Source organism: Podarcis erhardii (assembly GCF_964252035.2).
Source record: "Podarcis erhardii genome assembly, chromosome: 12".
NCBI lineage: Eukaryota > Metazoa > Chordata > Lepidosauria > Squamata > Lacertidae > Podarcis > Podarcis erhardii.
In genome coordinates this window covers 22,967,624-22,993,083 of record NC_138513.1, presented here as the reverse complement: position 1 = coordinate 22,993,083, position 25,460 = coordinate 22,967,624, and the positions used below count along the sequence as shown (strand labels likewise).

Here is a 25,460-nt window from a genome sequence, read left to right as displayed (position 1 = left end):
TCATTTTGAACTTGTTATTGTTTGAAGGAATTCTATAAAGATTGTCTCTTACATCATATATGTCATCTATGACATATATGGTCATCGTGTTGCCTAATCCTCAATGTGGCAGTTGGGATGAAAAGTGTTAGCCACTCCTGGTAACACCTGAATATGCACACTGTGTTTAAGAAAGAAACTTGTATACATTTTAATGAGGATATTGACAAATAAAATCTAATGATAGTGGTTGTTGTTTTTCTAATTCCCAGTAGGGCCTGGGAGATACATTGCTCCAGAAAGGATCTGCAATGGATAAAAAAAGCAAGGGTTGCTTCTTACTGATTATTCTACTAAATGTAAGTAAAAGCAAACCGCTTAACAAAATTACTTCTATTTTCATAATAAAAAGTAACAGAAGGCTTTTAGAATTGCATGTGTATTGTTGTGAAATGGATTGATACTGTTTGCATTGTGCTAGTTCACTTTGTTCTAAAATCAGGCTCACCAATTCAAATGACTATGAACAGAAGTGATCAGAGGTCTCCTGGGTTGTTGTTTTTTACCTTTCTTGGGAAATACTTGTAAGGCAATGGTCTCGTTCACTTGGGGAATAACCATGGCTCAGTGCAGAGCTTCTACCTCGCAAGCAAAAGGTCCCAGGTTATCGATGCAGAGGCACCAGCTTCCGAAAGAGAAATGCAGGGGGCGGTGTTGGGTCCCGAAGTCTCGATGTCTCTATGATGTGCACATTTTGTCAGGACGTTGGAGGAGTTGGTATCGGAGCTGAATGTGGCAGCAGCACTCAGTGGCCAGCAGGTTCTTGTCCTCCTGCCACCAGCTAAGGGCTGCTTCCCTGCTCCTCCTCCGTGGCAGGAGAAGTCGGCCACTGAAGCCACACTGTGCTTGGCTCTGCACTCAGCCTCATCCGCCCCCTTATTTTGGGGACATGGGGGACCCAAAAGGGCTCGGCCCCCATGAGTTAGCCCCCCTGTATCTGTGTTTGAATACAGCAATGGTAGCATGAGTGACAGTTGAGTGATTGTGTAAGCCTAACCATGTCTACTCAGAGGTAAGTGCTGTTGAAATTCAGTGGGTCTTACTCCCAAGTAAGTGAGATTAGGATTACAACCTTAAATTCACGAACCCCTCTTCCTTAAGGAAAGGCAAGAGTGTACGTTGCTTGTGGAAAGTCTTAGGTTCAATCCCTGATATTTTCAGATAGGGCAGGAAAAGAACCCCTAGCTGAAATTTAGACTCAGTGGCTTAATCATATGAGTGACAGGACTGAAGTGACATTGGGACATAAAATGAGTCTGAAAAGATGGTTGGTTGGTTGGTTGGTTAGTTGGTTGGTTGGTTGGTTTTAGCAGACCTGATTAAAAGCAGTTATTCAGTGGTGTGACATTCTTAGCCTGCTTTTTCCATGGACAAATTACAAGATAAAGTAATATAATTATGCTTGAGGCTGGTGGTAGAGAACTAGATAATGTACAGTGTAATTTGAAATTATAGCTAGCAATAATTGGTTAGAATTACTTGCAAAATATAATTCACATTTGTCAGGTAGCGCTTGTTGGACCCACATGTGATCTGTTTTCACTGCAGTAAAATTGCCTAAACTATATTTTTTAAAAATCAAAAATCAACTGCACAGTGTTAAAACTAAGTAATCTTGATCTTTTTAAAAGAATGACAGTATTGTTACGAAGGTTGTGCACCAGCCCCAATCTCTGCCGAACGGTAAAAAGCTCCATTGAGCTCAGTGAGGCTTACTCCCTAGTAAATGTGAAGAGGATTCCCTGTGGTGCAGGATTTTTAATAGTGTTTCATTTTAATATGTCTATTGAGTAGTTTAATATCTTTATCCTTCTTTTAAAAATTGACAGTGACCGTCAGAGTTGTAGGCTTCTCGAATATGACTGCCATACTCTTAATATATTCACACATGTTTCAGTACCTTTCTGCTGGAATAAGTTTCTTTTGTGTGGAGAAAATACTTATTTTTATTTATTAAACTGTATGGAGACACAAGTGCAAGTAGATAAATAGGTACCGCTCCGGTGGGAAGGTAAATGGCATTTCCGTGCGCTGCTCTGGTGTCGATGCTCCGTTGCACCAGAAGCAGCTTAGTCATATTGGCCACATGACCTGTAAAAACTGTCTGCAAACAAAGGCTGGCTCCCTCAGCCTGTAAAGTGAGATGAGCACTGGCAACCCCAAAGTTGTCCGCGACTGGACTTAACTGTCAAGGATCCTTTACCTTTACTTTTTATAGAGACACATAGAAGAACAGAAGGTTAGCTTGTAATCAGTTTGTCAGAGCCAGTGGCGGAGCAAGCTGATTGGGCACCTGGGGTGGCGTGCATGCCCTGTGCCCAGGGGCAGGGCCAGCTGGGGCAGGACGACCCGCGAGGCCTCCAGACTCTGCCTGCCTCCACCCTTTCAGCTGCCCTACAGCTTGGGGGGCAGCGGCGGACAGACTGTTTGGGGCAATGCAGAGCCTGTGAGCGCCCAAGCCACTGCATCACTCCCAGGAGAGATGTGTGGCTCAGGCGCACTGCAGGCCCCGCGGTGAGTGCAGCCCAGCATTTTGTCACCCGCCTCAGTGGTGACCCCCCCCCTTCCTCTGCCCCAGTCAGAGCTGGACTCCACATTGCTTTTAGGTGGGGACTGGGCTCCTTGTGGAGTTTTCTATATACTTCCAGATGTGCTGCTCTCACTACCTGAATCCCAGGCATTGTGGAGTGAAATTCCCCACGCCTGTGGCACAGAAACTCTTGACTTGACATTCAGGATTCAGTGACAATTCATTCCTGCTAAATATTATGGGGAGGAAGAGGGAGTAGTGACAAGATGCATAAAATGTACCAAGCTACAATTTGTATTTGAGATTTGCCTTCTGTTTGACATTAAGAGTTTTTCTGCCTTGCTCTGTTTTTTTAAAAGGGTTGGAAGGAAAACTCACCTGATATGTGGCATCTGCTTTAAAGGTCACAAAAAATGATATTCCATATTATGCCTGCATTATTGATGGAGGCGCCTTTTCGGATGCTTGCCCATCGTCTGAAGTATTGGGGGGGGGGATTTTCTTTTCCCAGGATTTGTGTGTGATATTTTCATCATCCAAAGAATTGGTCATAGAGACCATGCCCCCATGTTGGGCAAAAGATTCCTGCCCTGTAGGGGTTTGAACTAGATGACCCTCATGGTCCCTTCCAATTCTACCACTCTATTACATTTTGCTGTTGATTGTTAGTTATGAATTATTCTGAGAGTATACAATATAGCAAGTCTTAATATTAATTCGCAGGGAGCGCGGTTGCTTCAATCTAAAAGACGCGACTATCATCTTTTAGGTATAAAGTGGTTGCCAGCATTCAAAGAAATCTGTTGTTGTTTTTTACTCCATAGTAATGCACCTTTTATAACAATCATTTAATGCGTGGTGGCTTGGTGGTCGTATGTATGACGTCATTTACTTGTACTTTTAGGAGTGACATCATATGTACGGCTGCTAAACTGCCACATGGGACATCATTTAATCTGTTCTCTTCAGGAAGATTATTGCTGACCCTTTTCATTAAAAAAAATTACAGTTATGAAGCTGTGAATCATTTATTCTTAATAAATAATCATTGTCTATATGCTCAGTGTATTCTTCCACTTTCTTATATGTGGTAACATTCATTCCTCTATTGAAAATATTGCCCTGGATGGTCATTATTTCAGGGAGTAATTAATCTGTTCTTGTTCAATATTATATGCAGTGACTGGCATTCAAAGAACTGTACACCCGGAGTGGTATTTGTCTTTCTCAAATACTAGCACTCGAAACTGAAGAAACTCTCAAGGGTAATTTATTCTATAGAATGGGTATCTGCTATTCAAAGAAAATGTAAACAAACAAACAAAATCAACTGGGCATGCCATGCTTCAGGCAGCTCTTTGGATCTCAGTGATGATACAGTATTTTATCCAACCTGACCTTAAAATGGGTATAGTTTTCTTGGGATGGGGGGGACCAAAAAACCAGTATCTGAAATTGGTTTTAATACAGTGTATTGAAGGAATAAGTTGAAGTATATGGCATTCTTGTTTTCCCACTCTCAGTTCATAACACTACAAGATACAGAAGATGTGAATATGTATGTTGAAGCTATGCACTTTACTTTGGACAAGAGACTGTAACACTACTTTCTTCTCAAAACCCAAAGTAATGCAAGGAATGTTCCTCCTACTGCATGTATGCCATCTCAAATTATGAACTGAGAGTGGGAAAACAAGAATGCCATATACTTCAACTTATTCCATCAATACACTGTATTAAAACCAATTTCATATACTGGTTTTTTGGTCCCTAGTCACTCAAAAGTTAGATGGATCTGACCAGTGACAGGGTCTTTTCTGTTTTGGCTCCCCCAACTTTGAAAAGCAAAGTCTGCCTGGCATAACTTTGATGTGTTTTAGTGACAGGTAAAAACATTATTTTTCCTGGCCTTTTTGATGTTGAATTTGCCTAGGTTTTGCTCTGCACTGGCAAGTCTGTTTTATGCTTGCATTTTCATAAAGTGTTGAGTGTTTTATGATTTATGGTGGTGTTTAACTGTTGACTGATTTGCTGAATGAATGAATAACATTTATTCAAAATCCTTGATAAAAGAAAGCTTAAACACTTATTACCTACATAGGTTTCTCTAGGCTTTGAATAAATATTATGAGTGCTGAATGTAAGACTGGAAATACAACAGTTAATGTGATTCCATATCATGTTTCAATCCCCAGGATATTTTTGTGGTCATCTAAAAGTATTTAGTCAAACTGAATACAGTGTTAGCAAGGAGGAGGATGACATAGAATGCTTCTTTATGAAAAAAGCTGGTATTTAATTCTATAAGTGTTAATGCTTCCTCCTTGCACAACTGCAAACCTCTGTTTAAATCATTAAATTTTATAAAACCGCAGAGGTGAAGTGAATGGCTTATGAAAGAGACAGATAACCATATTTCCAAGACTCCTCATGGGAGAGCTCTACTCTAGTTTAAGCCAAGACTAATATAATCAAAAAGAAATATTTTAACACTGGCGGTAGATTCACCTGCTCACTTTTGTTTCAAAAAAGGCAAGTGCCCAAAATATAAAAGTAAACATTAAAATCACCTGATCTTTCATAGGTTGTTTTCAATGTGCATTTGCCATTCGGTCTTTGAACCACTGCCACTGAGGAAAGCACATAAATTTTGACAATATTTTTAAACCCAAAACATGCTTTGTTCAAAACAGAAGAAGATGGCTGAAACAGACAAGTCAGCGGTGAATGATTGTGTCCACTGAGTTAAGATGTGCTCAGATGTGCACGCAAAACTCTTGAGTGGACAAGATGTCCTAATATGAGGAAAAGAAAGGGAATGACAGGAATAACTTGGCATTTCAACAGACCAATCCTAGGTATGTTTACTTGGTTGGAAGTAAGTCCCTCTGATTTGAATGGGACTTCTTCTCTGGTAAGTTTGCCTAGGATTGCAGCCTGAGAGCATGAAATACCTTGATGCATTCAGTAAAAATATTTCATTTAAAACAAATGAATCCTGTGTATTTCAGGAGAGTAAGATAATTCTCATGTGCAGAGCGTTGCACACATGAATCTACTTCTTCCACTGAATTTAATGGGTTCTGTAGATTGAAATGGGACATTATGAAAATATATACTTATCGATTCCTGGTGCCTAACTCTTCACTGGTTGTAGGTCATGGTGCTTGCTATACTTTCTTGGTCCTGACAGCGGAAGACTATTTCCAGTCAAGCCCTCTTTAGCTAGTACCGCTGCAAACCTCTCTTATTTTCCCTTGATCGTCGGCCTTGAAAACCAAGGCAATGGGTGGCCAGTGTGGCTGAAATATGACTGCCTGCAGGTTTGAAAGTATCTTCCTTATTCAGGAATAGGGAACCTGTGGCCTTTCAGATGTTGCTGGGCTGCAACTACCATCACCCTGTTCATGGGGCATGTTGGCTGGGGCTGATGGGAGTTGGAGTCCAACAACATCTGGAGATCTATGGTCAGGTCTGCCTTGTGTAATTTCAATTTACCATTCTATTACTGTCCAGCACAAATTATATTAAGCACAGCCAATGAAGTGGAGAAAAAAAACCTCCTACTTTATGCCAGCATTTAGCTAATTACGGTACACTTTGTGGAAACTCATAAAGGCTTGCAGTCATTTCTGTTTGAGCTCTTTATCATTGCAATCCCTAACTGATGGACCGTACCAGGTCCTCTAGCAATCGAATGACAAGAGTCTTTGCCTCTTCTCTATCTGCTCCCCTTTCTCTGTTCTCAGTGTTTGTTAGCGGTACATTTGAGCCTGCACAGTACAGTGGTACCTCGGGTTACATACGCTTCTGGTTACAGACTCCACTAACCCAGAAATAGTGCTTCAGGTTAAGAACTTTGCTTCAGAATGAGAACAGAAATCGTGCCCCGGCAGCAGCAGGAGGCCCCATTAGCTAAAGTGATGCTTCAGGTTAAGAACAGTTTCAGGTTAAGAACGGACCTCCGGAACGAATTAAGTACTTAACCCGAGGTACCACTGTATCAGAAGAAAAGAGGGATGGCTTAGGTTCGGGGTGTTAGCAGAATGGCTAGAATAAAGGTGATGGAGTCCAGAGAGAAAAGAAAGTGATAATAAACTTTACTGAGGTAAACTGAACAAAACAGTACTATATTTAATATGAGGAGAAATAAGGCAGGAATTCAGGCTTACACAGGGGAAAAATACCTTCAGAACAACTCTTCCCTCCAACTCCTCCAGCTGTCAAATCTCAACTGCCATCCTCGCTGACAGCTAACTCCCAATTGTCTAGAACCTCCAGTCAATCAGAGTCTGCCTTGCCCAATAACAGAATTAATCCCTTAAATCACATACGGTATGGTCCCTGCTATTTCACTTCCAGCCGCTTCTGAACAGCAGATTACTCATTCCACGAAGGCTAGGGTCCCTTAAGTTGTCGAATCCAATGGTGTGCTTGCCGACAATTTAATTGTGTACCAGTGGGCTTTAAATCACAGCAGTTTTCATTAAATGTAACACACACGATGCAAATTCATTGTATGTCTTCTCACAAAACCTCAGAGTAGTAACCCCTTCAGTGTGTAGCATGCTGTATGCCTCGGAGCTGTGTTCTTGAGCCTTGGGTCCCCAAATGTTGCTAGACCGCTGCTCCCATCATCCCTAACCATTGACTAGCCTGGCTGTAGCTGGGGACCCAAGGTTGAAGAACACTGTTTTGGAGAATATGAAAACTGGTAATTTAGATAGAAGAGTTTGGATTTGATATCCCGCTTTATCACTACCCGAAGGAGTCTCAAAGCGGCTAACAATCTCCTTTCCCTTCCTCCCCCACAACAAACACTCTGTGAGGTGAGTGGGGCTGAGAGACTTCAAAGAAGTGTGACTGGCCCAAGGTCACCCAGCAGCTGCATGTGGAGGAGCAGGGACGCGAACCCGGTTCACCAGATTACGAGTCTACTGCTCTTAACCACTACACCACACTGGCTCTAGTTCAGTCATTGGTGTTGGGGAAATACCTAATGACAACATTTAAATGTGTGAACTCAATTTTTGCCAATGGGAAGATTTGGAGACTCACAGTGGGCTTCCATTTCCCCCCAAAATGTATTTGCAGTATGGAATTGTGTGTGTGAAATTCACTATGCCTTACCACTGTTCAGCTTCCATTCTATTTAGCTGCAGTTGCCACGCAGATTGCTTCCCCATAGGGAGAAGCAATAAAAACTCTCATAATCAAAGCAAGCAGTCCTTTGCACAGCCATATTTAATCCTGTGTTTTGTATGTCCTGGAGAGAAGGTACTACATGTTTTTGCAAGCAAAACATCAAAATCTCCATAGCAACATTTAAGTATACAATGAGATAAAAGTAAGAATGATGGGCACCTCGTGTTTTTGATGTTACTCTCCTGGTTTTACTCGCATCCATTAACAGTTTTTCCTCTTTGCACAGAGAATGGCTCCAAGTCTCTCTTCTACTGTAAGTTATACTGATCCCACATTAGAGCCTATAGAAACTGAACATTCAGCAATACGCCAGAAGATAGTAGATTCCCAGTTCAAATGCTATGAGAGGATGAACAGGCAGCCTCCTTACAAGAAAAAAGGTAAGGAAAAGACAGGTGCTTTAAAATTACTTTAATGCATTTCTGAAATACTGCCATGAAAAAACATAAAAATAACCTCTGTGAATGCCCACAAAAGCAAATGGATATATCAGCTTCCAAAATGGGGGGGAGGGGAGAGAGATTTGGAATAGCTTTCCTACAACACCTCCAAGAACTTAATTTTGGAACTGAGCTGGATAAATCCAGTGAAGCAAGATGTCTTCAAAACAGGCTTGTTGACGAAACCAAGTTGTCTGCTGGCTCTTGCTTCTCCACTAGCCTTTTAAGGAGTTGACATCATTAGTTCACCATGCTTTACAGAGAACGTGGGTGGCAAACTTGCCAGATCATTACATTCCTGTGTTTTCTGTGTTGTTTTTTTCCCCTCAGACCTGAGTTGTGGCAGGGTCTTTCTTTAAAAAAAGAAAAGAAAATGCAACTGCAGCGCTTACCTTGCTGAGGGTGGACATGCAAAGTTTGTTGAATGTGGGCAGGAATTAAAGGCCTACTGTGCCTTGAATTAAAAGCTTCCTCTTAGCAAGTTTTAACCCCACTCAGCACATTGCAACAATAAAATAAAATGCCTGGCATCTTGAAGGGATAGCAGCCGATCTGCTTCAGGCAACATCTGACTGCCTCAGGGAAAACTGCATTTCTGGTTATTCTGAGGCGTTTGAAAAAAAGGAACCACGAGAAGTGTGCTGTCCTTGGGCAGTTTAATTGTGCACATATGCCAAAAGAAGGCCTTTGAGCTTGACCATGTCAGTCATATCCCCGCTCTCACACTAAGGGCTTGACAGCAAGTCAGTTTCTTAGAAGTAAATACCACTGAATATAAGGGACTTGTTTCCATTTGGTATGTGTAGAATAGGGATACTAGCTTCACATTCCCCTCACAGAGCTACAGTTCCCACTATTGTTGAACAACCAATCCCTCTTTCAAAGCAACTCTGAGAATTTTAGCTCTGGGAGGAGAATAGGGGTCCCCCAAGAACCCTTAGCATCCTCGACAAACTACAGGCCCCAGGGTGTTTGGGGGGAAGGCCATTATAATAATTTTTAATAATAATAATTTATTATTTATACCCCACCCATCTGGCTGGGTTTGATACTGTTCTAAATGCTCAGTGCATTTTGAGCCAGAGAATGAATTATGTGTAACTAGAAGTGACCATTTAGTTTTATTACATCGCTGTCAATTTCAAACGCCACAGTCAAGACTGCATTGCATAAAACTAAACTGAAGAGACTTTTCTGGATGGGGGGGGGAAGCGTCAGAAAAACAGTGATTATTTTAATGAGACAAATAACTGGGGATAACAAATAAGAAGGTAATTCCTTCCCAAAATAACATAATATTGAAATAAACCTTGGTTTACTCTTTTTCATAAAACAAGAATAATATCCAGGGGAGGGGAGGGACAAATACTTATTTCCCCTGGGTGAGAAACTTGGTGTAGTGTATTGAAAAATGCAACTGTTTATCATTTTACAGAATAGCAAATGTTTGCAAAATTAAAAACAAGACCTCTAATGTATCCCACCCTGCCGTGTTTTCATTGCAGGTGGGTTCTCCTGCTGATCTTTCCCCCTGATTTCATCTCATAGAAAATATATCCCAAAGTGGAGTGAAAACTGAGTATTTGTTGAAAAGAAAGATTATTTTCTGGGGAAGGGTGTTGTTAGATTCGAAACCACAGTGCTGTTATTGAAATGCTGTTAGGATTTATTAATAATCTGAACAAATATTTTAGAACCTCTGTATTTCTAAGGGGAAATCATATGCTTACACATAATGAGAAAAATGCACTTGGAAAAGGGAAAACTTAACACAGCTACAAAGTTTTTTAAAAAAATATTGTTGTTTTCAAGTACAACAGTATCTGCCTTGGAATGTTTGCTTGTCTACAAGCAGAGAAGTTCAATTTTCTTCCGTAATCATTGCCAAGTTTCTGTACCTTTTGTCATCGCCTAAAATCTACAAGCAGCCGTTATTCTGACTGTTATGTTTCTTTATGAACTTTCAGAGAGGAGGCTGAGTTTGCAGCAATAAAAACACAAAGAGCTTTGTGGCACCTTGGAAACTAATAGATTTTATTATGGAATAAGCTTTAAAGAAGTAGGGTCAACTTCATCAGATGCATGAAGTATTACCCCAAGTTACAGAATAATTATGTAACATGGTTTGGAGAAGGGGGTTGTAAAACTGTGTGAAGGAAATTATATGCAGAAAATACAGGCAGTGGCATTGATTTTATTTTATTTATTTATATACCACCCTTCATTGAAAGACCACATTATTTACATTATTCTCAGTGGTTATTCACAAAAGCAGGTGCTGATGATAACATGGTGATCCTGACATTGGTAAGCTTCTTGACACATATAATGTAATAATTTTAAAAAAACCTTTGTCACAGTTCAAGCCACAGGTGATAGCACTGAGCTTCTTGATGAATTTGGTTTCATGTTAGAGTCTCCATTTTGTTGGAGTTTGTATATATCACAGCAGAATGCAGAAATAAATACCCTATCTACGTGAATCTAAAGCGCCATCGAATCTAATGCACACCTCGATTTTCAAAACCTTGAAACCAAAAAAGGATTTGCTGGTGAATGTAAATGTGCCATCAAATCTAATGCGCACCCTAATTTTTGTGACATAATTTGTCCAAAAAAGGTGTGCATTACCTTTGTGTAAATACGGTAGTCTGATAAGGCAGCTAGTTGAAAAGATAAAGAAACCTAAGGCATATTAATCATAGTAAGCTCACATAAAGCCAACATGGAGTCCAGAGGTTACCACTAACACATGCTATGAACTATCTCAACGTGGAGCAGAAAGAAGGAAAGCCCCCCAAAAGCAATTTAAATGTCAATAAGTCCAGGGGCATAGGAAGGGGGGGCGGGGGGTGGTCTACCCCAGGTTCCATCATGGAGGGGGGGTGTCAAATTATCAAGGAACAATTACTGTCCTACTAGGGCAGTTCATAAAAAAACTTTTTTTTAAAAAAAAATGCCTGCTCCAAAGGTCTTATCTTACTACACTAGGGATTATATAGCTATATATGAAAGTTCATACATATCAGTTAATATCTTGACCCTCCACAAAAATAGCTGTTTAATTGGCCGTTTTCCTATGTTGTGAAGGCTGAAATTTCAATTCAGTGGAGCACTTACTGTTCCCAACCCTAACCCTGCTGAAAGCCATCTAATGAGACTTTAATTTGATTTTGACATGTTTTTAGGACGTAATTTAATTCTAGTTTGATTTTATACCAATGTTATGTATCTGATGTTAGCTGCCCTGAGCCCAACTTTGGCTGGGGAGGGCGGGATATAAATAAAAGTTGTTTATTATTATTATTCCTTTGTAAGAAAATATGAAATAACGTAAAACCATTTTTGCAGGCAAAAAAAAATATCTGTGGGGGGTGACAAGAAATTTTCCGCACCGGGTACCACTTGACCTTCCGATGCCTCTGAATAAGCCATTACTAAGGAAGAATCCGTGAGGGAATAATAGATTGCCTTTCTCTCTGTCACCCCCAACTGGGTCATGTAACTTATTGCAAGTGTTGTAGCTTTAATCCCAACACCTTTGAAGTTACAGGCATAGATACAACCTGTGTATCTACACCTCTAAGCTTTCATGCATCTGATGAAGTGGACTCAGCCCCAAAGGTTCCAGCGTGAACTTGTCTTTCAGCCTAACCACCTCGTGAGATTGTTCTAAGGATGGAATTAGGTGTGCCCAAGTCATATCCTTGCAGTCTAACTACCTCACAGGGTTGTAAAGAGGATAAAAAAAAAACAGGTAATCCCCACGGGTGCTATCCTAACCTTTTTGGAGAAAAGGCAGGATACAACGTGAGAAGTACCAATGAGTAATATGGTGCTTCCAAGTTTAAAAACACTAGCACCACAAGATGTTTCTGTGAGTCTTACAAACATTTAACAAAAGAAAGAAAAAAGAGAAGGCCAGTGGTTTCCCCACCACCACCACCTTTAAATAATATAGCTTGATTCTTTCTGAATTTCTAGGACTATTCTGCAACCGGACATGGGATGGATGGCTTTGCTGGGATGACACACCTGCTGGAGAATTTGCTGATCAAAATTGCCCTGATTATTTCCCAGACTTTGATCCAACTGGTAGAGTGTTTACTTTTATCTTCATTGAATGCAGAATGTGTTTAGTGTTTGAAAGTGAAAGGTGAATGCTATCCAAAATAACGGTGGTGTTGTAACTTTTAAAAATGGACTATAATACAGTCTTACCTTGGATCTCGAATGCCTTGGCTCCCGAACCAATCGGCTCCCAAACATTGCAAACCCGGAAATGAGTGTTCCGGTTTTCGAACGTTCTTTTGAAAGCTGAATGTCTGACGGGGCTTTTGCGGCTTCCGGTTGGCTGCAGGAGCTTCCTGCAGCCAATCAGAATGCACGCTTCAGTTTTCGAATGTTTTGGAAATCAAACGGACTTCCGGAATGGCTTCCGTTCGACTTCCAAGGTATGACTGTAATTAACATATATTCATAGCTTTCCTGCCTACCAACTCAGTGCCTGGGCAAATTCCTTTGCATTATAGTATATTGTCTGACTTATCCATGCCTTCCCTTGAAACCAGCATAACGGAAGTGGCACTGTTTGTTTTTATATGCTGGTCTGCTTTTTATAATCATTCCATTTTTAGGCGTAGTGATCTGAACAGCAGCTGCTAAAGAGCTGGTTCATTTTGGTAAAATGCATGTCGTTATTCCCAGGGTCTCTCTCCTATATTTTACAGTCCAAGACAGATTTTTTAAAAGTTCTTGGAAGAACAGAAGCAAAAAAGAAAAAGAGAACCACTTTATTAAGTCACTGATGCCTATTTCCCCATATTGCTGCATGAGTCATTCATTGAGATACATATAACCAATTACATAGATTCTGGAGCCTTTGACAAACATGTGGGTGTGGACAGATAGATGTGTAAAAAAAAAGAAAGAGTGAGAGTATGGAGTAGTGGTTAGAGTGTTAGGCTAGGACCTGGGAGACCAGGGTTAAAATCCCTGCTGAGCCATCAGATTAACTGGGCGACTTTGGGCTAGTCACAGTCTCTTAGCCCTAACCTACCTCACTGGGTTGTTCTGGGGATAAAATGGGAAGAGAAACATGTATGCCACCCTGCGCTCCTTGAACAAAAGATGGACTACAAAAATAATAAATAAATACATAGTTGTCAGCCAGATGTGCCAATCTGAAAGTAGCATTTTAAGGGAAAAGTCTGTATGGTTTTTCAGTGTTGCTACTGGGTTGTTCTGTCTGGGGCCTCGCATTCAGTGGGTGATACACCAGCATACTTGCGTCAGAACGTCTATACCTCCACTGACGTAGCCTGAAACGCAAGCTGGGGGAGAGCAGGAATACTATGACCAAAAAACACATGAAATCAAGGATTTTGATTATTAGCAGTTCTGTAGAGCTGGACAGCAAATATGGTACCCTCTAGTCAATTGGCTATGTTGGCTGGGGTTGATGGGAGTTGGAGTCCTAAAACATCTGGACAGTGGCTACCCCTAAAGTAGGGAATTTGTAAGTTTCAACTTGTTATTCAGAAACTGAACCAACCCCCAACCCCCCCAAAAGACAACCATTGTAGATCCAACCAAAATCTTCTCATGTGTGTGTGTGTGTGAGAGAGAGAGAGAGAGGGAGAGGGAGAGACAGAGATATGGATGAGAAATTTGTTCAGTTTTGCATTTCAAGCTGAACTTACCAAATTTGCATTTTTTAAAAAAAAAAAAACATTGCGCAAACCAAAACACAGCTATTCTTTGAAATTCTCACTCATCCAAATCTTACAGGGGCGTAAAAGTACAGTGGACCCTCTAGATACGAATGTAATTCATTCCAGCGGTCTGTATGCACCCTGAAAAATCCGTAAGCAGAGGCACTGCTTCTGTCCACATGTGTGGTGCGATAGAGCGCTTCTGCTCATACACGCACGGCGAAACCCGGAAGAATATACTTCCGGGTTTGCTGCATTCGCAACCCGAAAGTTTCGTTCCCTGAAAGTAATGTAACCTGAGGGTCCACTGTATACAAAAATGCATGTACTGTGGTATACAGGTAGATGCATACAGGAATGTGTATATTAGTGAAAATAACATTCAATAATGTATTATATATGGGGAAATGGTTTTGCAAATATAAGAATATTAGGCAAAATTGCTTATAAAAATGTATATATTAGAAGAAATTAGCACTAAAATATTGATAAGTTTTCATCAGGACTTAAAAAAAGGAAACGTGTAGAAATGTAGAGAACTGAACATAAGATTCCCATCCCTAACTCCCCATACACACCTGTGGATGAACAGATGATAGATACACGATAGATAGATAGATAGATAGATAGATAGATAGATAGATAGATATTTGTTTTAGATAATTGTCCTTCTTTTTAGTTTAGTAACGCTTATTTAGATTCTGAGGTCTACATGTATTATGCATTTATCAATTACAAAGCATTTTTCAACGCCTTACACTTTTCCATGCCCATGTGCACACATGTGTTCTCTGTTCCCCTGCATTTTCTCCATTTGGCACTCTTCCCTTCCCTCCCTGGCCTGCTCATTAACTTTTGTTTCAAATGGAGAGGCTTCTCTGCAGGTCAGTTTATCAGGTTTCACAGGCAAGTTAGAGTATGGCTAGAAATGGACTTCACAGGTGACTGATCTTCACTGGGGGATTTAATCAAAAGTGGGTGAATCGGGGAAACTTGAAGTTGACGGCAAGCCAGTCCTTGCTGATGGAGGTGGTCATCGCTTGATGGTGCAGGTTTCACTGTAACAAAGAAATGTGTTAGGTACGGATGCACAGGTCTTCAACTCCAATTTGTTCGTGCTCTGGAAAAAAAGTCATAGATTTCAGGACGTGTGTTTCTATGGTTTCCTGCTTTTCATAACTAAAAACTTTTCAGGGCATTCTCCATCATAGCTTGGATGTGCTATGTGTTAAATTAGTGAGATCTAGGGGCATTTTCAGGGACGCGGGTGGCGCTGTGGGTTAAACCACAGAGCCTAGGACTTGCCAATCAGAAGGTTGGCGGTTCGAATCCCCACGACGGCGTGATCTCCCGTTGCTCGGTCCCTGCTCCTGCCAACCTAGCAGTTCAAAAGCATATCAAAGTGCAAGTAGATAAATAGGCACCGCTCCGATGGAAAGGTAAACAGCATTTCTGTGTGCTGCTCTGGTTCACCAGAAGCAGCTTAGTCATGCTGGCCACATGACCTGTAAGCTGTACGCCGGCTCCCTCGGCCAGTAAAGCGAGACGAGTGCCGTAACCCCAGAGTCGTCCGCAACAGGACCTAACGGTCAGGGGTCCCTTTACTCCCAAAGCAGTCATAGTTCAAGGCTGCAACATCATGCCCTTTATTGCCTAGTCCTGGTATAGACCCACAACCTCCTTTCCCACAGAAGAAACAATAACAATATTAGAAGTAGACAGTTTAATACAAATGCACATACTGCCCCCACCAGACTTCCTTTCTACACAGTGTATTGGGACAAATCTTCCATACTGAGGCAGTTAAAGTTATCATATAGCTCCTTATTATAGTGCTACAGAGCAGAGGGTTGTCAGGAAAAATTTCGTCTGATTGATTATCCTTGCTCATTGCCAGTGAGACAGGCTTGTTGAATAGGGTCTGGGGAAAAGAGATATACTGCTTAGGCTTCATAATTACTAGACCAAAGATTTTCTCCCTCCCTCCTCCACCCACCCCCTGGAGTCACAGGCATTTTCAAAGTGGCTGGAGCAATATACCTCTCCAGCCATTGGAAGAGAAAAAATATATGTTGTTAATGTAATGATCCCTTGGATAGCAGCGCAAGGACATTTAGGTGAAATGTTGGTACATTCTGTTCTATCACATAGTCACCTTTAATCTCTGTTTAAGACTTCAGATGCTTTCCAGCCCTAGATAGTATCTGGCAACAGATGTGATGGGGGAGATAGGAGGAAAGCAAGTCTAGGATGATCTGCAAGTTAAATTGATAGGCAGCCGAAAGACAATGTTCTTTTCATTTCTTGTGTTTTGCTTGGGCACGTATTCGCATTTGAACACTGGATCCGCAGAGCTGTTGTGCTGAAGCTGTAGTTAATCCAAAAGACTTTTCCTTTGGACTGCTTGGAGTGTGCTTATTCCAAGTGTTTCTATATAAAGTTGTGTTCCTGGTCATAGGAAGAGAACACGTCTCCCTCAGTTTTTGGCTCGCTTCTTTCGTTAAAAGTGGAGGATACCGTCATGAAAATGAAATGAAACCAACCCAATTTTTAGATGGACATAGTCGGGGGGGGGGGGGGGAGAGAATGATAGAATCAAACAATTCTGCCGAAACTTGAACTGCTCTTAATAGGTTAGTTGGTAAAAAAATATAATAAATAATAAATAATAGGTTAGTTAGTTGGTGTGATTGCTGGATAGTGTTATGTGTGGTGTTGCAATGTGCTGCTCTAACAATTCCCGTTGAAATCGATGTGATTTGTAAAGATGAGCAAAGCTATGTAAATACTTAGACTCATGAAATTATGAGAGTGTAAAGAACCACTTTTAAAAGCTATTAAAGTTACGCACTTCCACCCCACCCGCACTCATAAATTTCCTAGAAAATAACCTAATGTGTTTCATTTATTTATTTTATTTATTCGTTTATTATGCTTGTATCCTCCCTCAACTCCAAGGAGCTCCAAGTGGCGTTGATGGTTTTCCTTTCCTATTAAGATTGGTTAAGCTAAGAGAGAGTGACTGACTCATGGTCACTGAGTAAGCTTCATGTGCCAGTGGCAGCTTGAACCTAGGTCTTCCCAATTCTAGTCCAGCACTAGAATCGTTAAGCCATATGTCTTATATTTTCTACCTGGTTAGGTATACAAGACAGGACACATAGTCATAACACAGATCTCAGTGCTATAAAACCGCCAGCAGTTAACGCAGATTATCAACCAAAAAAGCAAATTTAAAAATATTAAATATTAAAATACTATTTAAATGTTATATACCAAAAACTTTTCCAAGAACACTAGCCCACCAGAGCTCTGGGCCTTGTTCTGTGTGCCTACGGAACAAAAAAATACTAGATGAATTTATATTCCTGTTCTGCAGATGAATTTCTGTTCTGGGAGTATTTTAATAAATAGTTCCGACTATTTTAATAAATAGTCCTGGGGAATCAAATGGAGTGGCTTAGTATTCAGGATGCATTCGTTGCCTACATTATATGTATTAAACTCAAATGTCAATTGCATATTATGATTTCTGAGGGAAATCAGGACCCATCTACCTTACAATTTCATACGGTGCTTGTTACTACGGTTATTAAATACTTATTTCTAAGGTTATATTGTACTAGTTCCTTTATGCAGAAACAGCCCTTAACTGCTTCAATAGCTTTCAACAGCCGGTATTGTGAGAATAATTCCACCCCCTCCCAGCGCCGTATTTCCTCACCCACCTCCTCTTAATTCTTTTAAGTTAATATATAGATGGCATTTAACACTTGTAAGACTCAGTTATATAGATAAAGTATCCTCTTCGGCATGCTGGATAGGGTGCAAGGTAATTGCCACAACTTTTCATATGTGATGGACATGTGAATTAGTGCCACCATTTTGGGAAAGGGTCTTTACAGAAATAATCAAATTCAGGAACCAAGATGTAATCTATGTCTAGGTTTTTTAAAAATCTTCAAAGATTCCTAAATTATTAGACAAGGAACTTGTCGTTTTTCTTTTGGTAGCTACACAATTACCTTTAGAAAGGATTTGATCGCCTATATATCACAAGATGGAAACAGAACGTATGGACAATTGCTTTATCTGAGAAACTAACTAAGAGATTTCATGCCTTGAATGACATATCCGATACAGATGATTTTGTTGAAATATGGCACCCCTTTATAAAATACTCAAATGGACGTCCTTATGTCTGGCACCTACCAACCTACACATATAGATTTATGGGACAAGTTGACACATTTGTCTTCTGGTTTTTTTGTGGGGGGAGGTGGGAAGGGGCTAAATCAATTGTATAGTTAATGCTTATCTTTTTCTTGAAAATTAATACACTATTTATAAAATAAAAAATTGAAGAAAAGGAATAAATAGATCGGCTTTATTTTAAACGTGACCTAAAATTATTGAAATGTGCCAGATCTAGCATGGTTTGGTATCTGGGCGTAGGGTTCTGGTATGAATTACAAACTCTTGCCTTTTTAATTCACAGAAATAGCAACAAAATACTGTGACAAGACTGGGACCTGGTTCCGGCATCCTGAAAGTAATCGTACCTGGTCCAACTACACACGGTGCAATTCCTTCACAAATGAAAAGCGTAAGGTAGGCTTCTAAAGTTTGATGCAACGGCTGCCACTATCCAAAATTGACTCCTACACATTTTCTGCCTACGATTTAGGATGCAATATAAAATAGTGCTAGCCCCTTCCCTATGTTTCAAATGACATAGGCCTCAGGGACACATTCTGTGCACTATTGTTTAAAATTAAAGCTGGTACTTAATTGTGGATGCTAAGGGCAAATCCCTGTAGTATCTAGGCAAGCAAGCACACTCTGTTTTTCTCAGCTTTGGAATATGCCGGGTGTGGGGAGGGGGGTTGTTTTGTAATGTAGCCCATTTCTCAACTTTCCATCCATATGATAAGAGATGATAAATTTACACACCTAGATTTGATCACAATAATCTCTTGTCACATTGGCACTGATGCTGCACATATTCCTGCAAATTAAAACAATGTTGTTTACCAAAGGAACATGGCCATACAGGTCCGTGCTGCCATTTTGCAACTGAAGATCAAATTGCTTATCTGGTTTATTTCAGCTGTTGAGTAGACCAGTTGAGTAGACCCATAACAGGGGCCCACTGTGCCTCTTGCCAGTGGCAGCTGCCTGGATCATCTGCTGATTAATCCAACCCTTCTGATAACATCATTGTAGTTATTATAAGGTATGAAAAAGCTGGCAATGGCAGTAGATAGAGCAGAATTTTGCCAAAGGGCTACGAGCTTCCACCACTGAGCACCACTTCATGTGGGAAGAAGCACCAAGGCGATCAGCATGTGCTAGACAAGTCTACCTGCTCAGTAGCCATGTATCTACATAGCACTGCATGTTGGGGTAGCAGCTCCAGGATCTCTGCCACCACCTAGTGCCAGCCTCCAGAATGGCACTCGGCAGTTGAAGCTTGTTGCCCATCACTGGATAGGGAATAATCCTTCCCACGCCCCCCTTTTTCCCATTCTGTAAACTTGTAGGCTGCTGTTGGTTAGAGGACTTTTCCATTTTGTTTGTGACATTTAGACCCAGCTGTGGCCTAATACTCAGCACATAATTCTGTGGAAAAGTCTAATTAGATTGATAAATATGGCTTTTAATATTCTAATGAAATCTGTATCCCTTTGTAAGAAGCAGTAATGATATTCTATTCTCGGTGAGAACTCTGGCAATCATTTATCCTAAATGCAGAGACAAATAAAATAGAAATGGTGTGCAGTAGAGCATCAAAGTAGTCCAGGCATCTGAAACCAACTGCAATTTATTGGGGGGGGGGGAGAGAGAAAGAAAGAGAGTGATCCCTTTGTAGAAAAATGATTTCTGTTTCCTCTGTGATTTTTAATTATTTTGTTTCAATGAGAGTGGCTGAAACAAATTCTTCCAGCTTCAACGTGGTTATATGAAGAATGACTAGAGTCCTAGTAGCTGTCAGGCATCTCCCCCCCCCCCCCGCAATGCCCCCGAAGTACCTTGAGTGAAGCAGGAAGCATTTTCCTCGGTTCTCTTGGCTTCATGATGAACCACATCATCCTTCAAAAGCGTACCGTGCTTATAGCTATATCAGTACCATACTATAGGGGTTTATTTTAGTAATATAAAGTTTGTATGTTTTGATCCATTTCCTTCCAAAATGTTATAGAATTCTATAACAATTCATGGGGTAAGGCTCAGAAATGAATATGAAGGGACGTGTTCTTCCTGACCCATGACTACATATGGTCTTATAGCTCTTTAACTAAATCTATGTACATTTAAATCTTCAACACATGGAGGGACGTCAACTTTAGCATTTTTCAAATGAGAATATACATATCTAATATCTATGTCTCAAAAGGATGTCTAAGCAAACAAAAATATTGCCATTTGTTGCTTCTCTTTAAATTTCAGATGGTATTCATCCTTTACTATATGACTATAGTAGGACACGCTTTGTCTATAACCTCCCTGTTGATTTCCTTGGGAATCTTCTTCCATTTCAAGTAAGTATTCTTTTCTTTCTTTTCTTCAATGACTTCTTTTCTTCAGCGACAGCAACCAGTCATCCTCAGTTCCATGCAATGCAACAATTCGCTCATCAGCCTACAGTGACTAGAAATAACCTTATTCAAATTCCATTTTGTTCCATCTCATTGAAGGTACAGCACCATGCCTACCTGAAATTATGCAAAAAAATTCAAAACAGACAAATTCTGATGTGCTATTCTGTGTAACAGAAGATTGCCTACTGCTTTCCTTACCAAAGTAGATCTACAGCGCCACCCTGTGCATGTTTACTTGGAAGTAAATCCCACTGTACTCTGTAGGACTTCCTTCCAGGTTACATACGTCTAGCTCAAATAAATTATCTTACCTGTTGTAAACTGCACATGCAGAATGGAGACACAATGAACCTAGAACTTGCACTCTCCCCTTCTCCCCACACCTCCTTCTCTTGCAAGTCTGGTAGGAGGACTTTGACAGTGTTTCTTTTCAGTTTCTCTGAATCTCAGCTTGCCATGCTGCCTAGATGAGGAATCGTGTTTTATTCCTAACAATGATTAGTTTCAAAATAATCCATTCTGAAATAATTTGTTATGAAGCTTACTGGTTTGGAATGAATTGCGATTCCTTGTTCCAACAGACACAACAAGCCAAGATTCAAGGAAACTGAAATTAAACGCTGCCAAAATCCTCCTCCCAGCTGCAAAAGAGGAAGAGAGGGGAGAGTACATGAGCCCAAGTCTCAGTTCTGTTTCACTAAACCATGGTTTTGTGTGACGTACCGATGCAACCGGCCATTCCATTCATGCACAACGTGGAATGCTGTTATAGTGCTTCAGTTTATTATTCTTAAATAATTCTCTCCTGCTCCAAATGAGGGCTAAATAAAAATGTCTCCTCCAAATTCACTAGCCTATTTGCAGGCATCTAATTTGTGTGGAGCATTTCAGTGATTTGAGGAGGGAAAAATTCACTGCAGTGTTTAGGGGCTACTCACCCATGGTTGCAGGCATGGTGTTTTCTTAATGTTTTCTTAAACAACAACAACATTCTTTTAGTTTTACTGCCTCCACTAACAGCATACGGTCCTAAACATGGGGCTTATTTTGATCCTTGGGCTAAAAGGTGGTTCACTGCTTGTCTGCTGAGTTTGCTCCTCTGATGAAACTTGCTTCATAGTTTGTGAGAATAATAGTCTGGATATTTGTACGTTCCAGACTTGTCTCTGTCCCTCCACCTTCTGGTAAGCAACTGCAATTCACCTGCTCAGAAGCTAGTGTTACATTTCCTCCCACCTGGTGAGCCACTTCTGGCATATTCCTGTTCATGCTTTCTGCAGTCATTACAGAAACAGAAATGAATAGCCTGAGCATGAATAAGAAAGGACATGGGTATGTGCCCCAATAGTCTATTTACAGAAATAGGAAACAGAGGATGGAATTAAGTGGTCATAAAGGAAGGAAGTCAGCAGCTTCTATTTAGTGTACTGAATGATCTGCAATCAGGATGCCAAGTTGGGTGGACAGGGTGGGTACCCTAAATTATTTAGGCTAGCAACTTCCAATGCAGGTTGTAAAGAACTTCAGAAGGAACTCTTCACGCTGGGATGAATGGGCAACAAAATAGCAGATGAAATTCAATGTAAGCAATTGTATCACTTTGTCCACATTCTAGTATACATGTAGGAGCCTTTTTTGGTTGTTCGACTATCCCAACTACTGATGGCCAGTTCAAACATACAATAGCACTGCTGTTCTCTGTGTCAATGAGTCTAGTGATTTAATGACACAATAATTTGTGATTAGTTCAAGTAAAATTTTGGCTGTAGTGTGTGGAAATCTTGAAAAATAGGTCACTTCCTTGATTATGTTGGCCACAATCAAGCAGGAAATAAGTCCCTCATTCTTGTGGAATCCAAGAAGGAATAAAAACCATGCAGAATATGAATACAAATCTCCCTGACATCCAGGGAAATTCCAGGTTAAAATTCTTTGCTTAGTTGATTACCCATTCCTACGGCATTATGTAATTTCCATCTAAGTGTTCTGAAGAACATCTCCTCATTTGCTGTTTGCAATTTGTATGTACACAAAAATGCCACTTAGTATCAGGGCACCTTTCTGCCTGTAGTGTACAGTTTGAGCCTATAGGGCTCAGACAGAAAGCAGGTTTGAGAGGTCCTTTTAAGTGTGATTTGGAAAGCATGCATCTTTAAGCAAAATGTTTGGCTCCCATGGGTTCATTGCCAGCCATGGGTTTCCAACTGCCTGTTGCCAGATTGCATTCTTCAGGAAAAAAACTTGCCAGCATGTGCTTGCTAAAAAGTGACATAAGAATCAAAACACTAATTTACAATTTGTGGTGCGTATCTTGCAGGAGCCTCAGCTGTCAAAGGATAACACTGCACAAGAATTTGTTTCTTTCTTACGTTCTTAATTCTGTGTTTACACTCGCCCACCTCATTGCAGTAGTGTCTGATCGAAACCTGGTAAAAAAGGACCCGGTAAGTATTCTTTCCTTTACATTGCTAGGTGGAGAATCTGTTACAAACAGGAGGGTTTTGAACTCTTGGCTCTGAAAGCTAAGAGGACAAATGTCTCGCCATCACAAAATCTTCCTTTAAAGTAAGATCCTGGATTATTGTTCAGGGGGAAATTTCATGTTGCAAAGAACGTTGGGCTGATCCACAAAACAGCCTTGTATCAAATTTATCCAATTCCATAACTCCTCACAGACCCCTAATGTCCCTGGAGCACCCCTTATGGAGTACATTTTCCTTAGGATGTGCCCCATATTGTTGATTGGTGGTGAAATGTACAGGACATGGGTGAGAGACTGGTTGCTGTGGTGATGGCCCATATTCTTATTTGTCTTGCAAAAAGAGCCACATAAGGTTATGGTCATCTGCAGGAATTTTAGTGGTTCAGAAAGGAGAAAGAACACCTTCAATACAACCCGATCCAATGCCTATCTGCTTCCACTCAAGTCCCACTCAGTTCAACGCAGCTTACTCCTAGGTAACTGTGCGTAGGATTGCAGCCTTAGGCTACAATCCTCTGTCCATTGGACTTCTGAGTAGATATGTGGTACCACTATCTATGCCACATATGTCTGCTATTATGGCAGTGTGCTACTTAGTGCTCTATGCAGTCAGTTCCCTTTGCTGCTTGACACATTCCCTTATAGGATAAAGCTGTTAGGTGTCTCATTTTTCCTAAGCCTTTAGTTTAAGCCAACAAATGTTTGTACATCTTTGTTAATGCACGGGCCAGTGATTCATATTAAGTTCACTAGAGGTCCATTTGTATCTCTGCATGTATGAAGCTACAGAAATTTGTTATGTTTTAGGAGAGATTTTCCTCCATTGAGAATTCTCTAAAAGTATCTTGCATTTGTTCCCGCTGCCATGTTTCCATTTTTATGCAAATAGTTGGATCAAAGTACTTTTTATATCAGAAGATAAATATGCAAGGTAAAATTGAAGATATGCAAGTGGTTTCATTGTGAGAACCTTTTGTAAATTGCTTGAGGAGCCTCTTGGGGCTGCAAAGTGGGGTGTAAATATTCTAAATAAAGAGAATAATGTCAGGCTTCTGGCAGTAAATGGCACTTTAGGAAGGCAATTATTTCTGGATATATGTAAAAAAAAAAAAATCTAAAAGACCTTCTCCAGATGACCTATTTATTAGCAATCATCCTGATTTACTATAGTTTTTTTACTGTTTACACAGCAGTCAGATTGCTTCCAGTATTTATTGAGCATTCACCTTCATTTACTTTTGGGGTGTTTATACATCTTCCTATCAATCCCTGGCATCTCCAGTTAAAAAGATCAAGTAGTGTGGTGAGGTGGATCACTTTGCCCTGAGAGCCAGCCAGTGGGCCAGATCTTTAACTCTCCCACCCACTTGTGAGTGAAGTTTGACAGGTTGGTGAGACCACCCTCCTGCCAATTAGCTGATGCCATTATGACATGGTTGTTGAGGCTTGCAAAGTGCTGTACAAGGGACCTGGCACAGGGCTTTGGAGCTGCCACCAATCAGCACCTCATATCATCATACAATTGTAGAGTTGGAAGGGACCCCAATGTCTCCTGCAACCCCCTGCAGTTCAGCAGTCTCTACTAAAGCATCCATGACAGGTGGTCACCCAACCTCTGCTTAAAAACTGTCAAGGAAGGAAAGTCCACCACCTCTTTTGGGAGTCAATTCCATTGTCAAACAGCTCTTACTGTCAGAAAGTTCTTGATGTTTAGTCAGAATCTGCTTTCTTATAACTTGAATCCATTGGTTTGGGTTCTACCCTCTGGAGCAGGAGAAAACAAGCTTGCTCCATCCTCCATGTGACAGCCCTTTAGATATTTAAAGATGGCTATCGTATCTCATCCCAGTCTCCCCTTTACTAGGCTAAACATACCCAATTCCCTCAAACATTCCTAATAAGGCTGGGTTTCCAGACCCTTTATGATCCCACATTTGATATCACGTAGGGCAGATGGAGGCCTAGCAGGCCTCATGAGACCCACATGCTAGAGGTTCTCCACCACTGCCCTAGAGAGCAACTGCAATCAGAGTAGACAAGACAGGGCTAGATGGAGTAATAGTCTGACTAAATATATCATGTAGCTTCCTGGGTTTCTAAGACATAGCTTTGTTCTTTTCCCATATTTTATTTATTTGATTTTCTGATAGCATTCCACATCAACAAAGCATCAACAAAAATGATACAACAAAGAGAAATCTTTCCTTTCAAAGATTTTAAATAATTGACAAAAAAATCAGAAAACATTCATTGACTTCTCCTCTTCTTCTATGGTTCCTTTTAGCCCCTCTTTTCATCTTGTTTTGTTAGTTCACCTCGTCTATTGTGACCACTTTTATATACTTTATTGATGTCTTACTCTGCTGAAAAAGTTACCATCCTGCTAGGTAAATTGTTTGCTTATAGTTCTTTTCCATATATTCTGTAAATAGTATCCAGTCTTCTTTA

General features: G+C 40.5%; 1 protein-coding gene across 4 annotated transcripts in view; it reads left to right on the top strand.

Moving 5' to 3' along the window:
• The window catches only part of CALCR (calcitonin receptor), a 135,338-nt gene that overhangs the window by 67,326 nt on the left and 42,552 nt on the right, over positions 1 to 25,460 (top strand). For 3 of the 4 annotated variants that reach the window (XM_081882252.1, XM_081882253.1, XM_081882254.1), the window contains 6 exons: positions 252 to 338; positions 8,001 to 8,154; positions 12,199 to 12,309; positions 18,427 to 18,539; positions 20,379 to 20,470; positions 22,848 to 22,974. In XM_081882252.1, coding sequence (XP_081738378.1) covers positions 291 to 338; positions 8,001 to 8,154; positions 12,199 to 12,309; positions 18,427 to 18,539; positions 20,379 to 20,470; positions 22,848 to 22,974 — 645 coding nt within the window. In that variant the 5' untranslated portion in view covers positions 252 to 290. The remainder of the gene's footprint in view (positions 1 to 251; positions 339 to 8,000; positions 8,155 to 12,198; positions 12,310 to 18,426; positions 18,540 to 20,378; positions 20,471 to 22,847; positions 22,975 to 25,460) is intronic. The other variant, XM_081882251.1, reaches the window with a different exon arrangement.